This window comes from Bombyx mori, chromosome 25, assembly GCF_030269925.1.
Source record: "Bombyx mori chromosome 25, ASM3026992v2".
Classification (NCBI taxonomy): Eukaryota; Metazoa; Arthropoda; class Insecta; order Lepidoptera; family Bombycidae; genus Bombyx; species Bombyx mori.
The window spans coordinates 13,265,346-13,284,032 of NC_085131.1; the positions used below are offsets into that span (position 1 = coordinate 13,265,346).

Consider the following 18,687-nt stretch of genomic DNA (forward strand, 5'->3'; position numbering starts at 1 on the left):
AGTACGGATATTAATATTTTGTGTTTAATTGTATAGGGGTCACTCGTAGATTGAATACATCTTATAAATATCTAAAGATTTGACATAATAAACACCCAGACAAAGAGCAAACGAACCTGTTCATCGGACTAATGTTTGTCCGATGTGGGAATCGAACCCACGACCCTCGGCGCAACAGTCAGAGCCGATAACTACTGCACCATCGAGTCAGTCACTTTTTTAATAAATCTATATATTAATACGTGAAGCGAAAACTGTGTACCCCTTTTTACGAAAATTGCGCGGACAGAGGACTACGAAATTTCCCACACTTATAGAAAATATAGCGAAGGAGTGTCGAATAGTATTTTATTTTTAATTATGCATTAATAATACATTCGATCAATAAAAATAACGTTACACACACTACCATGTATTTGACACACACGCATATGAATACTTCTATGTTTATTGTCAAACTTTTGTTAGTCTGTGATCAAATTGAGAATAGGTTAATATTGTTTATTTGTCTACTGTGTAGTCTTGGCGAAATGTATGCAAAGGAGATGTATGGAAATGGTAGTGCAAGGTAGAGGGGGAAGAGGTCGACCGAAGAAGACATGGATGGAGTGTGTGAATGACGATATGAGAGAGAGAGGAGTGAGTGTTGAGATGACGGCTGATAGAAGAGAATGCAAGTGAAAAATTAGCTGTGCCGACCCCACCTAGTGGGATAAGGTGGAGAAAAAGAAGAAGTAGTCTTGGCGAAATCTGTGATTATAGAAGTATAATAGTCTTTAACAATAGAACCATAATAACGTTCAAACTAAGAGTTCTTTTAAGTTAAAGTTTTTTCGTGGTCCCTTTCTCGGAAGGTGAGTTCTGTTATCGAATTTGTTTACGCGTATTTATAATATGCGTAAACAAATATACGTTCAAACTTATAATTTCAATTAATTATAGTCGAATTTCGACTACTGCGGGATAACTAGTATTTTTAAAAATAAGTCAGCATGTGTTTGCTCCCCTTTCTGTCTATTTCCATAGTAACGAGGTACTTAACGGAATTCCCGTAAAACTTGTATTATTTAATAGGCGATGGTAGAACGTGGTGATACCAATTGGGGAGCCTAGTTAAAATCACACAGGTCAAGAGTTTGTTGGTTCCGTCTCGGCCGATAAGAGTTTCCAAAAATATTTCCAAAATCATTTTGATAAACACAATACATCTAATATTAAATATGCAAAATAAATGACATCTAAATATGTACTCGTAATATCGACGGCTAAGAATCAATAGTGTCTATCTCAAAAAAGTCAACTTTAGAGTAGATAAAAAAAAAATTTGTTCGCTTCAACTAATGAACAACCAGAAAATTTTAAATCACTAAAAAGGGTAAGTAAATACTAGAAACTTTTAAGTAAACTTAAATTGTCTTAATATTGTCACATACCAAGGTAGACAGTATTGGCAAAAAAATTACGCGCTAACATAGGCGGTATTTCCATGGCAAATAACTGAGGAAGTACTGTGAATATTGAGATAATTGCTTGAACAGTCTATGCCAAATTGGACTTTAAATGTATTGTCTTAAAAAAGTAAACGCAGCCAAAATTGAGATATACATTATTGATTCTTAGCCGTCGATATGCTATAGTGTATAAATAGTGGTGCTAAATCTTATTAGGGAGACATTTACGCAAATAGCTAACTCGATTTTACAAAATAATTAGATTTTAAAAACAAATTTTATAATTTATATTCATAGTTATCTATTTTAAAAGTTAACGGAATACAAAATGTTTGCGCGTTTTCTGAAATACTGCGTTTTTATTTTGATATTTTCAAAGCGGGCGCTTTTGAGATGTTTGAATAAGTGTTACGTTGTACATCACACTTTTTAACGTACTGTACGTCAACTGGAGTTTTTGGGTTATTTTCTTATTACCTGTCCATAGTACTAATATCCCCCTTACTATTCTATCTATGATACTATTCCTATACACTACTCATAGGAGTAATGGTGGTAGACAGAGTTTCCAATTTGGACTCGTTTTGTTCATTTTTTTGTGCAGTTGCTGGTGGACCGTCTCAACTGACTCAATGCAACTGATAACCACTTAGCACTATAAGATAGACACTTATCAAAATCGAGTGGGCTGTCTATGACCCAATAAATATCACAAAGTACTCTAATAAAAATATAGAATTTAAAAGCACTCTCATCAAACATTGGCTTCAGAAGAATTGTTGTGACAGCTCTTGGACATTCCATTTAGGCCTGTCATCATCCATGATCCTAATTGCAATGGCGCCAACGGGGCAAAATTTATTTAAATCACATTCAAGATTCCGAGAATATACTTAATAGATCTTCAAAAAGGAATGTATTTGTAAAAAAAAAAAACATTTACTCTGCAACTTGTTAATTGAATTAGGTAGATGTTTAGTAAATACATCAATTAGCTTTTGTTTTGTAAAAATGATGAAATTACATTTTGTGTTCAGACACAAAAATTAATCGTTATTTGATTTTTTATTTGAAATACATATTTAACTTTAAATAGAAAATTGTTTTTTTACACCTCCATTTAAATATTCACAAAATTAATAGTTCACAGTAATATCCTTATTTGCGATTTTTTTTAGAACCGCAGGCTGGTCACCTTTTATTTTTTATTTTGGTATCTATTTTCCTATATTTTAATAAGTTCAATATTTTATTTCACTAAAACACAATAAATACATTTTGAGAAACTATTAAATCGTTTACATAGGACATGTGTTTACTAAACTGCTTGATTCAGTACATGTGTACGTTCCTACGTCTATTTTAATCTCGCCACCATCTGCATCATAACTTGAGCGTTTAAATAGATATCCCTCATCGTCACACGTCACCTACGAAATTCCATATTCATTAAATACAAAACCAATCCATCATTTTACGGAATCCTTCTCATACATAACTCTCCTAAAATAAGTTGCACCCGTGTCACTCGCCACGCTATTAATCACGCTGACTTTTAAAATCGTATTTATAATTAGCCCTGTAATAACTACAATGCGAGGCACATCATTGTCGGCTTAGGAAAGTGCTGCCAACCATACCTAATCATCTTTAGTTTACCGAATGTCGTTTAGATCAAAGCAGTTCACATCAAACGTTGCTATAATGAGCCACAAAGTTTTTACTCCATCTAAATCACCGTTTAGAAATACTGTCGTAAAGTTGATATTAGCATGTTTCTGAATAGACTTGTTTCCATTGTACACGGTTGTTGATTATTGAAATCATTCTTTTTCGCTTCACGACAAACTTAGCGGTAAATTTAGATTTTAAATGATATTTGTTTGTGATTCTCGTGATGGATATTTCGTTTTGATCTCTTTCTTCAGTGGTTTTATTTCTGTATCACCCTCCTTACTGTCAAAGTTAGTTTAATCTCGCTCAGTATTCGTATTTCTTTTTGTTCGTTTAAAATTCTCAAAGTTGGAGACTCAGTTGACGTTTATTACTATTTGTGTAATGTTTACGAGTCTCCACGCATCTCGTGGCTTCTGGAAGGCTATAAATTATTTTATTATCAAAACATTATAATTTTTAATAGTTCACATTAAATTTAATTAGGCCACAATGAATTTACTTTTAAAATTTTCATAAGTACTTTGTTGTCTATAATTAGTGAGTGACGAATTAAATTAGTATGTTTCTGTGTATACTTTTCATGATTATTCATACCTTAGTCTCATATTTTCAGTTGAAAATAGCTATACTAGATCAGGAAAATATTGTTCTTAACAATGAAATGCAAGAATACACATATAGAGTATCTTTAATATATACATTAGAAAACTAAGAGAAGAAATAGGTATGCTAAAAAATAATGTGTTACAGGTGTTTGCAATTATTATGCATTTAAAGGAATTAATTAGTCAAGCATAGCCAACAATGATATTTTGAATCTTAATTCATATGTAATTCACATGTGTCTACTCCGTTGTCTGGTGAAGACCAGTTTGGATAATATTTTGACGTACCTTAGCTGTACCAGTTAATTATCCATTTCACACTTAGTGTATTTCAGCTACGGAGCAGTATACGTGGATTTTAATTAAAATAAATAATGGTTTAAAAAAAACTAACAAAATAGACTTTTATAGAAAATTCAACTAAAACATAGAAAATAATTTTTATAAATTTGAATTAAAAATAGTGTAAGAAAAATTGATTTTATTGTAAAAAACTTATTTTCTATGTTTTAGTTGGATTTTCTATAAAACCGTATTTTGTTAGTTTTTTTAAACTATTATTTATTTTTCATTTTTAGTTGAATTTCAGTTTTTTCAATATCTTTTTTAATATTGAATTGTCATCGGTCCATAATAAGTATACCAAACTTCGAGTTAATCTGACTTTTTGAAGGTTTGAATCATGTTCAAAGATTCTCTTACATACTAACATACATACGTCTGAAGCTAATAAAATCGTATTAATAGGGTTTATCTGCAAATATTTCTAATAACAGTTCTTACGTGTCATTTATTATATGAATGAGCAAAAATCAACCTTCAGCCACAAGGCGTCAGAGTGTTTTGTATTTTAGCCCATTAAAACATTCTAATGGTTTGGTCGACTCGAGTTTTGAACAACGTCAGTAATACTTTGTGATGTAAATAGTTGCCCACTTAAATTGTTTGTAAAGATAAATAGGTCAAGTGTATACCGCTTCGTATTGTTACAAGTTAATACTAGAACGGGGTTTGTGGTATTTCTGTTAACTGTACTTACTAAAAACTACTGTTGGTGACACGTAACGGGAATACCGAATATCATAATGACATGCATGGTAATTGCTTTGGTATTTTGACCTGGACAATTGGTTCCTTTAGCTTATCTATATATTAATACGTGAAGCAAAAACTTTGTATCCCTTTTTACGAAAATTGCGCGGACGGCGGAGTATGAAATTTTCCACACTTATAGAGAAGAAGTGCACAATGCTAATATTTTTTTAAAATAATGCATAAAAGATACATTAAATCAATAAAGAAAACGTAAAACACACTACATACCATGTATTTGACGCACACACGCATGCATACTATTTATTGTCAAACTTTTGTTCTTGACGTCTGTTGTCAAATTGAAAATAGATTAAATATTGTTTGTCTTTGTTAATAATTTTATAGTGTAGTCTTGGCGAAATTTGTGATTATAGAAGTATAAAATACAATCATAATAGTGTACAAACTTACAAATTAGAATTCCAATTAATTATAGTCGAATTTCGACTACTGCGGGACCTCTAGGTTTAATATAACACACTAAAAATCATAAATTCAACTTGATGTGTTGACTTTGATAACACAGCTATGATAGTTGTTTATTTGATTCATAATTCCTTTATTTCTGTCACGGCTGTTTATGAATTTCATCAATGTGAAGTCAACTTACTCGTCATCTCTTAGACTTATGATCATACCTATTTTGAAGAGGGAAATTTGTGGATAGACAGACCACCACCAATAGTTCATGTGTGTTGATGGCCATTGTAATTTCGATAACATTAGTTTAATTGCTAATGAGAATTGAAGAATAAAACATTAAGCATTTGATCACGAAAAGCCTAATTAACAATTACACATGACTATTTAAAGTTGAGAAATAAATTGACAAGAACATTAAGCTTCATGCTGATATTTTGCCACACAAAATATTTCCAATTTTAAATAGTTCAATAGTCCAAAAAACTTATTATCTATGTGGAAAGATATACCACAATCCAAACTGTTGACATTCCGTATGCTCTCGTTAAATATTTGTTTTACTATTCTAAGGTCAGGATTACCAGTGTCCCGCCCACTCGCGCTGACTCATCTAATCACTCTTCTATTAGGAAGTGTATCACTAAGCAGTGGTTTCATGTAGGATACATAACTGGGGCGTACTCCATAACATTATATAATATTTGGCATATATCGTAGAACTTCTACAATTATGTATTAAATCGTTTAGGTTTTTTTTCCCTTACTTAATCGCTGGTAGTCTAATGGGTTATTCCAGCTACCCTCGGGGTAGTAGGTGAGCACACGGGCTTAACCTGAGAGACTTTGGTAACACTGGCCCTAGCAAGAGCAATGCTTCGCTGAACCTACCATCGGATCGGAATCGCAACCCACCGAAGATCTGAAGAAGGCGTCCTTTTACTTTAAAACCGAGACCTAGAACTGATATCCCAAAGTAGGTGGCGGCATGTCTGTTGCTGAAGGGCTCCAGTAGCCATTAAACACCAGGTGAGTCGTGAACTCGTCCACCAATAAAGATAATAATGAAGGAAGGCTTGTATTATTACAATAACCTACAAACCACAAGATCTATAAGTTCGTGACGATAACATTTTTACTGTGTTCTTGACGTAGGTGACAAGTTCACAGCAGTTGTCTTAGCAAATGTCATATAATAAACAGTATGTAAATTCAATCAAACATTAGAATGAATGAGTTTAAAATATAAAGGTCATAAATTATCGTCTATAATGAGTTCGCTAAAGATCTTATAATACTAAGCTGATATGCTATATGAACTGTATTATTGTGGGCAGTTGAAGTCACTTCAATGGATTACTTAGTGTGTCTTGCGGTTGGCATTGCCTTTTTTTACTGTTTATATAAACATTAAAAAAATCTACGTCACGTTTTCATAACGAACTCAATATCTTATGCAATTTTCTTATATTGTCATCCAATACTAAACTTCTTCAAGCTTTTTAGTGTATCATCAGAAACTTCTAAGTTAACAATGCTCTTGATAGAAGTTTTTATTACAATTAAACAAAAAAAAAAGAATATCATAATTTCATTTTAATTCATTTTCATAAATTCATATTTAATTTTTTTTTACGAAATTACAATTTCTAAATATACTAGACTAAGCAACCAACAAAGCAATTTAAGTATCAGGAATGTTATGATCATAATATCAATATTTTTGTCTTATATTATTGATTGTAAGAAAATTGTGTCGTTTTTATACGTCTAATTATACACCAATCATATTATACTCGGAATGACAATCATTTAGTATTATTATATTACGGTAAGTTCGTCAAATATTTCGGTATCGATTGATCTGTTGCTTTCCGCCATATTTTACAAAATTTATCTATTTAATCTATAGTTACCATACTGTGTTTCGAAAATTGAGAATTGTCTGTTTCTCTATCACCATAATGTTTTTCACCACTTAAATATGATCAGAATATTTGATGTACAAACACTTCAGTGATTTTAGCGCACACAGAATAGATTGGTTGCGTGATAAAAACAATTTAGTTCAGGCGTGACTTGTTGAAGATGTAACAGACATGATTGTGGATGAACGATATAGTCATTAAGTATGTTTGCAATGCATCCGCCAATGAGTACTTTATGCGATGGTACAGCAGTACTTTTTAGCCACAGACGTACTCCAAGGTCATGGCCTGTGTCTAAAATTACAGGTCTAAATATTTTACCCTTTTTTTTTTTAATAATATTTCATGCCTCCTTTTTGTGGGCGGCTGTCCTTTTGACCATTTAACGATTTACGGTGACGGACGCGATCTCGGATCATAATGCGGATGACGATTATGTAGCTCACTTTCAAACATACGAGACTACTGATTTATGGATCTATTAGGTATTTTGTTTTATGTGCAATCTACGCCGTTAAATTTTTTTCACTTCTCTATCTTTTCTTTTTCTTTTCTATTTTTTAAGTATGGCAATTGGCTACTCACTACGCCATTGTTAGCACTGTCGAATTTATATTAATCAAAATTCTGTTATATGAAACGAAATGAGATTGTGGCGACTCACCTATCCGCCACTACTTGGGCAACCGCCTTACAATTCAACAAAATCGCTGTCGCCTATGAATTCAGGCAATCATCTATTATTGTTATTCAACACTTCGAAATCTTAAAAAACGGCGGGCAGTACTCATCGATATTTGTTGTGCTACCTATCGTTCGTGTCAGTGCTTTACTACTTCTATATGTTAATTCTTTAACGTACCGCTCCTGTTATAGTTTGTTTGTTTACATACTTAACTTCAATAAACTATTCAAGCAGTACATATTTATACTTACTGTGTAAAACATCCTTCGTGTCAGCGCCTACCTAATACAGTTAGAAGCAGAACTACAACCACTACCTTCTACAAGATGAAGTTGATCAATTTGAGCTTTTAATTAACTAGAAGAAAATGAAATGAAACGAGAAATAAAGTGTCAGTAAAATTGACTGAGGCTTTTTCAGAGGATTTTTTGGAATAACTCGAGAAACTACGGCTAGCGGCATTACATTTTCCCACATTTGTGCACTTTTAAAGATGCTAAACAGTTAATAAATCACCGCTATTATACACTAAAACCCAAAAAAACGGTAAATTAATACAATAAAATATTTCACAGAACTTCGTTCCTCCCGTTCCCGCCAAAAAGACTTCTTTATCTTTTGGCTATAATTTTGTTAGCAGCTATTTGTAAAATGGATTTATAAGTTGATCCTCTTTTACAATATCGTTACTATATAGATGTCACTTTTATTTCTATATTATGTACCTATTAATTGTCCTCTATGATTGCATGTTTGTAAGACTTATTTTATCTACGATAGATCCGCTTCACGATATATTACTTATACTATAGTGTGTGTATCCTTTCAGAAACGTTACTCTAAGTGAAAGAAGCGACTATTTGCAATGGGACAACCAAAATTGGTATTTTCTGTAAAGTAATGATCATATTTTTATTACCATTTTATTTTTGATTAGCCTTTTTATTGTATCTGCGCAGATGCGTTCACGGATCATCTTCTATTGACAGCGGTGGATGACGATGGCACCAATCCTTCTCCATACGTTTCCAGAAAAATAATTTGGTAACAATGTAATTGAATCGAGGACTTTGTTGCTATGGTTCAGCTTAGGGTATTTATTTACTTTGTTGAAATAACAGAACCGGCTGTTATAATTATACGATCCTCTGCCCTTTGACCTCGCGTGTTTTGTATATTAATTAGAATTATTCTATTTATTTCCAACTCCGAGAATTGAATACATGTAAAGATTACATTTTATTGGTGTTTGAGTGCGTGTTTATATTGGTTACTAGCGACCCGCCCTCGCTTCGCTTCGGAAACATAAAATATTATTATTGATAACAGAGTCCCGCGATGTTACCCACGGCTATTGTCGTAACGCGGGTGACGCCACGGGGCGAAGCTAGTCTCAAAAAAGTAGCCTAAGTTACTCCTTATATCATCAGCTGGATCAGTGGAAGTCTCGTCAAAATCGGTCCAGCCGTTCCAGAGATTAGCCGGAACAAACAGACAGACAGACAGACAGACAAAAATTTAAAAAAATGTTGTTTTGGTATATGTACCGTATATTTATTAATATGCATGTAGTAAAAAGCGGTTATTTCAATATTAAAAACAGACACTCCAATTTTATTTATATGTATAGATTTCCACCACCATCGTTACCAAATGTACATCCCAAACGATTTGATTATTATTTATAGTAGTGCATTTCAAACTTCAACCTCATACTATAAGGGGTTCAGTATTCAAAATATTATGCTCATTACGGGCTGTGATAAATTGATGCTTCACTCAAATAGCCAGAGATACATTGGCCTATTTCGAAAACCAGAACTTTGAAAGCTATCGCGAAAATTAGCGACATTTATTGCATTTTTATCCAGCCTTTTTTCGATTATTTTTCGGCAAATCAAATGGTAATTATTAGGCTATTGTGGAAATTAAAGTTTAGCTACTTGTTTAAGTTCACCATCGACTGTTATCAAGTTAATTCTAAGTCGTGCACCGGAAAACGGAAAAACGAAATGATTTTATTTCCTTTTTTCATTTTCCTATTTAGGGGAATTGTTAAATTAAAATTTCACGTTCATTTCAATGTGAACGGATAAAGTTGTTTTATTGTAAATCCAGATGTAAAACCAAAAAGCAGAGCTAAGCTAAATGGAGTCGGAGGTCAACAAATTTCTTGTAATCGTTTCGAAGGATAATCTTTTAATGGCGGGGTTTTAGGTTTTAGGGGAATACATGAATTATTTTGTTTCGCATTAAAACTTAACAGTTGTTTTGTTTTGGGGAGATAAAGCCTGCCAGGAGAGTTCGCTTGTGAAAATTTCTTCTAGATAATTACTGGCTTATTTGATAGTTCGAAATAATATGCGAATTAGTATTCGAACTATCAAATGAGCAACTATATATCTTCTTCTTCTTCTGAGTCGGTCTCTTCATTGCTGACGGTCGTGTCTAATTTGAAATGTGGACCACTCGATGCACAATGCTTCCCCACGTCTTCCTGTCCTCTGCGGTCTTTATAGCCTCGGTTATCGGCAGGCCGGTGAGTGTCTTAACCAGATTAGACCAGCGGGTAGGTGAGCGTCGCGCGTGATTTTCTCCCATCAACCTGAACAACTACCATCAGCTTCTCTAAGTTTTCGGGCCCCTACGAGCGATGTGGCCGAAGTAAGTGAGAATACGTTGGAAGCAGATAGCGGACAGCCAACTAAATATATGTATATACTAACTATATATATGTATGTACTATTGTACAAACACAATCACTTGTGTCATTAAGCAATTGATTAAAGCTTAAAGAACAGATAATTTCAAAGACCACATTATAGAATGTGCTCGAAAATCCAATCTTCAAAGATCTAATCAATGCAATACCGGCCACTGGGTCACAATTGTACTTACATTCTTATAGACAAAAATATTTATAGAAAATGCATTTATAGACAACAGTTGATGTTTGTCTGTTGATTGAAACTAAGTTTTCTGGCATTAAGGCTTACAAAAAATTGACTACTACTCTGTGCCGAGAAAAAGCTACCACTTTTCTAGGCATAGAGTACCATGAAATTTCATAACTCAAAATATATCAAGAGCGAAGCGAATACCAAGCGCAGTAACACGAAACGGAAATATGGAGTTACTAGCTCGTTAGCATTTAAAGCTTCTGGAATAAATCTGTATATTGCATTGTTGTTAAATACCGTACTGAATGAACTTTACAAGCTTTCAAAGCCTACACATGTTCACAAATGATTTCATAGAAGTAATAACATTGTGTCAAAAAAAATCAATGCCCGAACTTAAAATGTAAGGAGCCCATTAGTTAAGTACCTAGTCTTGCCATAAATACTGTGACAAAGGAAAAAAAACTTCTACTGCAAATAACATTTATTACTTTTACAGTGTGTTAGTTTAATACATAAATATAAAACAATTTAAAGTATAAAAAGCTTATTCGAAGTGGTCTCCATTGGCTGCAATACAGTCCTTTAAACGTTGAGACCAGTTATCAATAGAAGCACGCACTCTTTCCATGGGAAACTTTTCACTGCCAATCGTACGGATTGTTTTAGGGACTCCAAATTATCATGGCGCTTAGAGCAAGCCGTACTCTCTAAATCTGACCATAAATCATAATCCAGCGGATTAAGATCGGGACTAGACGACGGTCAGTCTTCAGCTCTGATGAAGTCCGAAACGTTCGTTTCCAACCAAGACTGCGTAGACCGAGCTTTATGACCTGGCGCCGAGTCTTGCTGGAAGGACCATTCTTGATTATTGAACATGGTGTTGTTAAGGGGCTTCACTACCTTCTCAAGAATGGTATCTTGATACACTTGTGCCGATGTTTTGATACCTTTTTCACAAAAGTATGGCTCAGTCACTCCTTCATAGCTAATACCCCACCAAACCATCACTGAAGTCGGATAGTGCCCACATTGCACTCTGCCGACTAATTGTAAAGCTTCCTTAGAGCTTTGAGCATAAATACGGTCATTTTGTTTGTTAAAATGTTGCTCAATTGTAAAAATTTTCTCATCCGTAAACACAATTTTTCTATGACCTCCATTTGCGTACGGCTTCAGTAGTTGTTTCGATTTTACCACCCTATTCTCTTTTAAATTATCAGTTAAGAAATGACCAGTACGTCTCTTATAGGCTGCAAGTCCTAAGTCATCTTTTAAAACACGCGACATGGTTCTAGGTGCTATCTTCATCTCCCGAGATAAAATCTTTTGCTTTCGGACAGGATTTCTTCGAATTCTTTCCCTTACTGCTTTGATCACCTTTTTCGTACGAACACTACGTGGACGGCCAGATCTTTTTCTGTCACAAGCAAAGGAGGTCTCATTGCACCTATTAATAGCCCGGTACACAAACATTTTACTAATACCAAGCGTATGAAGAGCTTACAAAATTGCATTTGGCTCCATACCTACTTTGTGTAATGCAATCACAGCGATTCGGTTCTCTTTATCACCCCACTCCATTTTAATATCGCAAAATATTGTACAATGTATTGGCGCCAAAATGAGAAAACTCAATGAGCAATCATATAAAAATGACAGATTCCAAATTCAAATGTAATATTTTGCTTATTTTTAATTGTAACAGTATTTATGGGCAGACTAAGTATAATAAATGACAGATTCCAATTTCAAATGTAATATTTTGTTTATTTTTAATTTTAACGGTATTTATGGCCAGACTAAGTATATATTTTATTCAACTGTAACGAGAATCAAATTCAGCACCGCGCATTTCAGCTTAATGAGCATGGAACTCATTCAAATATTAATTTAGTCTCCGAAACACACAATTAATTCAATTAATTTATGAATAGGATGCGTCCGTTTTCGAACGGAACTAAATAATAATACTTACCAGCGGATACGGCGACGCAGATGTTTGATATTTTAGTCTCCATTAGTATTCAGTAAGTGATCAAAATTACAATATTTTTGAAAAATATCGATTAAATTTAATTTTAAATCTATCTTCTTCTTTTATATACATAAAAATGAATTGCTGTTCGTTAGTCTCGCTAAAACTCGAGAACGGCTGGACCGATTTGGTTAATTTTGGTCTTTAATTATTTGTAGAGGTTCAGAGAAGATTTAAAAGGTAGATAAATATGAAGATGCTCGGAATTATATAAAAACAAACAATTTTGTTTTTCCTTTGACGTGTCCCTCGCCGGACGGATTCCTTTTGTTTGTTTTAAGTTTATTTTATACCAAAAGTTTAGGTCTTTTATTTATCGATTAAGGCACTACGAAGTCTGCCGGGTCAGCTAGCAGCTGGTGTGTAATATTTTTAACTAGCTTTTGTTTGTGCTATGGTGCTATGAATCTTTCAAAATGAAGAAAAAACATTAAAAATACTTATAATTTCTTGGGATTTTGTCAATCGTAGACAATTTAAACTCCTTTTATGGTTCAATCATTGAGACTATGATCAAAATTCATCACTGCTTTTGACGTTAGACTTTGATGGCCGTTACGCTTAAGCCACGATTGAAATTTGAAGCACAGTGGACCAAACAGTTCCGTAGAATTGTGTGCTTGTCGCGACAATATCGTTTAGTTGTCGGTGTGCGCACACGATCGACCCGGCCAGTAATGCTTGCTATCTTCGTAAATTCATCGGTCCTAAATTATCGTTCTCGCTTAGACTGTGTAGTCGAGCATGTCCGTTCCAATACTTTATGCTGAGACTCCATAAATTATCAACTGTTGCATTAAGAAACGGCTATTTTGAAAGAGCTATCGAGTTAAAGAGACTTTTTTCTTTCTGTTATCCAAATTTAAATTTAAATAAAAGGAACATTGACGCCAAACTAAATAATATAACATATTATGTGTAAAGAAAAACTTTTTAGCTTTTAAAAAAATATTTTTCTTAGATAAATTCACTCAACCGTCTGTCATTGAGAAGAAACAGAAGTTCAGTATTACATAATTCAATAATACTGTGTAAAATAATAATTTAAAAGAAAAAATGAAGGCTTTGAACGTTGTTTTCTTAATATTTTAAAGAAAACGCAATTAAGTATTTTATTATTGTTCAATCATTTTAGAATATTCTATGTCATACAGGGTGTCCCAGAAAGAATGGATAATCCTGAAACACCTCATAATAGAGCTATTGGGGACTCAAAATTAAACATAAAAAAAATATTCTTATCCATTCTTTCTGGGACACCCTGTATATATACCGCTTTAGCATATGCTTTTGACATAGAAATAAATAGTTACACGTTTGAAAACTGCGTATATGTATATGGGTCTAATAGTATTTATAAATATTAAATAAAGATAACCAACCAATAAGTTATTAATCGATTGCATATCAAAGTGTAATAAGAATGTTGGTTGCTGAATATTGCTATTCAGCATATGAGTAATTGAATATTTTTAGAAACGCCCTTGATTCTTAAAACGATATAAAACATTTATATTAATATCTAATTTTGTTTTCAGATGTAGCCCGGATGCCGCGCCTTCATAGCACGCATTGGAAAGCATCCAAAAAAAATGAAACAGCGACAATTAATTTTTGAGTGACCACAAAAATAGCATCAGTTATGAGTGACACGAAAGTAACCGTCTAAAAATTATGAATTGTCTTTGTGATGCTCAATAATGAGTTTTAGTAGTACGGTGTTGGAGGAATGCGAACTTTGATGTTGAAGACGTAAAATTTAAATTTATTTGCGTAAACGCAGATTCCTTCGGGGAATAAAGAGCGAAACAATGTCTATATAGTTTTTGGATTTTGGTGAAATCAATGAGTGTCGCAGTTTTATCACGTGTGCTGTGTCGACGGACGCGTGGTGTTAGTGAAAAATGGCAATGCTGAATTTTAAAGTGTGCCTCTGGATTTTGACGTTTCAAATACTGATCGACTCGAGCTTGGAGATAATTGATTCACGTGAGCATTTTTGTTATTCCTGTAGTCACGAAAGCAGAGCTTAACTTGTACCCTCTTGTTTTTTTTTTTTTCGTACCTAAGCTGATAAAACCTTGAGAGGCTATGTCAGCGTAACTTTAGCCTGTAGGTTGCGTTGCTAACACTGGCCCTAGCAAGAGCAGTGCTACGCAGAATCTACCACCAGATCAACGCGTCCCGTTGAGAAGATTCGGCGGGAAACTCAGTGGGCAACCCCCTTGTGGTTAGTTGCCATCGCCTATGGATATCACAGAGGCTAAATAGATCACAGGTGCCACTTTAAGAAATTTCGTAGAAGCACATGCGCACATAGCACAGAGGAAACACGGAGGCGTATTTTGCATTAAACAAAAATTCTAGAATTTAAGCGATCTTATGAAAATAATTGCAACTAAAAAAGCAGATAAATAAATTCATCATGAATTTTCAATGATTCCAATTCATAATGTTTGAAATAGTACTACCAGCGTAGAGTGAAATAGAGATACAATTAACGAAGTCACAAAGTATATTGTACTATATGTTTCGCGTTTAAAGTTCAATTTCGAAATAACCAATATCATTGTTGTGGTCGTGGCCTAAAGGATAAGACGCTCGGTATACTCGCATCGAGCGATGCAACTGTACCGATGTTCAAATCCCGCACGCGACTACTATTTTGTTATGAAATATGTACTTTACACATGTTTTTTATTTATACGATTAATAACAACCTGTATTAAAATCAAACCCTTAAATGTTATAATTTGTATAATCGCTATACATTTGAGATAATAAGCCTCAAGTTTGAAAATGGTTGATGGTATTCACGCTGTGTTTTTTATGGGCTCCTTGTACCTACCTAATACCAAACTTGGGCCGAAACTTGTTCACCAGTCTACGCAATAAAAAACAATTACAATTTTTTATTCTCCTTGTAGGCAGACGAGTTTACGACCCACTTGATGATGAGTGGTTACCGTCGCCCATGGACGTCAGTAATGCCAGGAGTAGAGCTAAGCCGCTGCCTACCGTATTTAATTAGTTACTATTTAATTATTAATCAGTTTGTTAAGAATACTAATTGCCAATTACCCTTGATCATGTGACAAATGACAGGATACAACAAAACTGAACTTCGAAATTATGATCGTCTATTTCGGGAAATGTTGGCTCTACTTCAAAAATAGCCTATTTATTCCATTTATAGACTTTTTATAAACATTTCCAAATATACACGCTGTAGCCTCTAATGTTTGTAATTATATTTATATTTTGATGTTGGATTCGTCATCACCGTTAACGAATTTCCAGTTAAGAAAAAAATGTTTTTCAATAACATTAGTGTGACAAAGCTATTTTCATTAGTGCTGTACGAAATAGAACTATGCAATACATTATAGAACAATAATTATGTAGAAATGCCAACCCTTTAACTTGTCAAAATAATGTTTTATAGGAGAATTCTCAGAAATTTCATATGGTTTCAGATTGGAGTGGAATCCCTAGACCTTTCGTCCCGGCAATTTTTAATCAGCAAACACATACTAAAAATATTTTATTTGGGGTGCAATATTTTACCAAACATGGCTGCCGGTCAGAACCCAACAATACCGAGCCAATTTTGTCACACGTGTCAATAACAATTTAATCGGTTACAGGGGATTTCCCCACAAACAGAACGCCCCCACCTGTGGGATAATTACGCTGTGTCAATTAATCATCCTCCGTTTTATCTTGAAAGCGTATCCCGATAATAAATGTAGGATCGGAAAACGTTGTAATGAACCGGAGATAAATTAATGAAATAATCGTTCATTAATCGATTCCTTTTTTACTGGGTCGATGTTGTTAACCTATAGGCGAAAATATTTTTGTGCCTAGTACGGTGACTGCTTTTACAGATCTTTTGGTGTTTACGTCTTTGCTGCCACGAAAAGTAACGTTCTCTTGTTTTGCAAATACTTCAACTGGGCAACTAATTACTGTACAATATTTGGAGCTATAATTTAACGTTTAAAAAATACTGGTGGTCCTGACTCACACAGTGTACCTACACACGTCTTAAGAACAAAAATTAAAAACTCTTTATATAAAATAAATAAGTAAATATACATTTTCTAGTAAACAAAATTGTGAATCTAAATCATTCTCGAATCTATTGGAACACAGAATAAATTCTATCAAAACCGATCCAGCCTTTCAGAAAGAGTTCAGTCACGTACTAACGCACACAAGAATGTGTTAGCGTTGAAGGATTTTATGAGCAAGATACAAATTTTAAAGTACTATACACAGCGGGCGAAATAGCGAGTGACCTGTTCTCAAACATTCCAGAATATGCCAATGATCGGACCCCAACGAACCAAATCAGTAAATTTGTGCTCAAATCACAAACTTCCCTAAAATTCCCAGAGAACCACCGATATTTTATCTTAATCTCTCGAGTATTGAGAATTATCGCTCATAAGTTATCTCTAAAGCACATTGAATGCGAACAGAACTTGCAAGTGTATTGTTATGGACATCATAAAGAGAAAACGGTATAGCAACTTTAATGTGACCTAGAATGAATTTTGAATGAAGATAATCTACCTTACTAAACTATATTGGTTTTTGATCTTGGTTTCTTATTCCCAAAGGTCTCATTCTATTTTTCTTTATTTACGTCGTCAAGCATTCCTATGAAGGACTGCCGTTACGCTATACAATTGAGATTTCGAATTTAGGGCTGTGACATCAACTCAAAACTGGGTGGCCCATTTTGCTTATCTACAGCAAAAGCTGACACAAGCCTTAAAAAATGTTTGATAGCTACCACTAAGCTTTTGCTACACGCACAAAACTCTGGTAATAGTACTTACTGTCTCTTCTTACATTGAGACGCTACTTTGGCTCCCAGTTTCGATGCAGAGTCTTTATCTGGGACATTAAAATACTTTATTGATACTTAGTTACCATACTGCTTAATATCTTTAAGAATGTATGGCTTGGATTAACAAGTGCCGAGAATTTAAAATATACTAACTGAACTGCCGGGATACAAATTTTGTGAGCCCGCACGAATAGTGAATGAATTAGAATAATATATATGTCCTGGTATGAACGGTGGGATATTATTTTAATTTGAGACTTACTTGTGCCTTAAGATGCCTATCGGCTTTTTCCGTGATGTCGATAGGCTATGCTGGCCGATAGGACATGTTGAGGAATGAATGGGCAGTGTTTTAGTCTAGTTCTGGCGTTTTTATTTAAATTTAAATATATTCTAATTAACAATTTTTAAATCAACAAATCCTTTAATTATAGCGACTAGCATAAGGCGAGCCATTAGTATTGTATTGTTTTATTGTCCGATAATTATTATTGGTTTGTATTTGCGTCTAACTGCCCTGGACTACAGAACAGGGCTGCAATAACTCTGTCACTTTCTGAGCAAACAGACGCGACAGGTGCGAGTACTATGTTTAGCTAACCAAAGGTTATAACCCTATTTGATTTTCGCACAGCCGTTCGCTACACCAATGACCAATTTGTCAAGTGTTAACAAGCTATTTCGCGTCCAAGTTGGATTAGTTTTAGAACACATGTGTGGTCTTGGATTCATATTATGCGATTTATCTGTTTTCGTTATACCTGTGTTATATATTTGGCTTCTGCTTGGGATTTTGTGGCTTAGCCAGTTGTTTGGTTGGTAAGAATTGATGCAATCTGAAATTCAACACTACAAAGCAGAGATGGAGGTTAGATTTAGATGTCTATGGGGGCTTAAGATTGTTGAAGTTTACTTTAAGATAATATGTAAAAAACATAAAAAACAACATAAAAAACTATGTAAAAAAATATCTATGGAATAATATTAATGAATTCACAAATCCACAATTCTGAATAAAATGTAA

The 18,687-nt window shown here is 33.9% G+C and overlaps 1 protein-coding gene across 2 annotated transcripts in view; it reads left to right on the top strand.

Annotated features, from left to right (window-relative positions):
- Window positions 1-18,687, top strand: part of LOC101743773 (hemicentin-2) — a 110,307-nt gene that overhangs the window by 5,319 nt on the left and 86,301 nt on the right. For both annotated transcript variants that reach the window (XM_004924052.5, XM_021346616.3), the window contains exon 2: window positions 14,341-14,791. In XM_004924052.5, coding sequence (XP_004924109.2) covers window positions 14,707-14,791 — 85 coding nt within the window. In that variant the 5' untranslated portion in view covers window positions 14,341-14,706. The remainder of the gene's footprint in view (window positions 1-14,340; window positions 14,792-18,687) is intronic.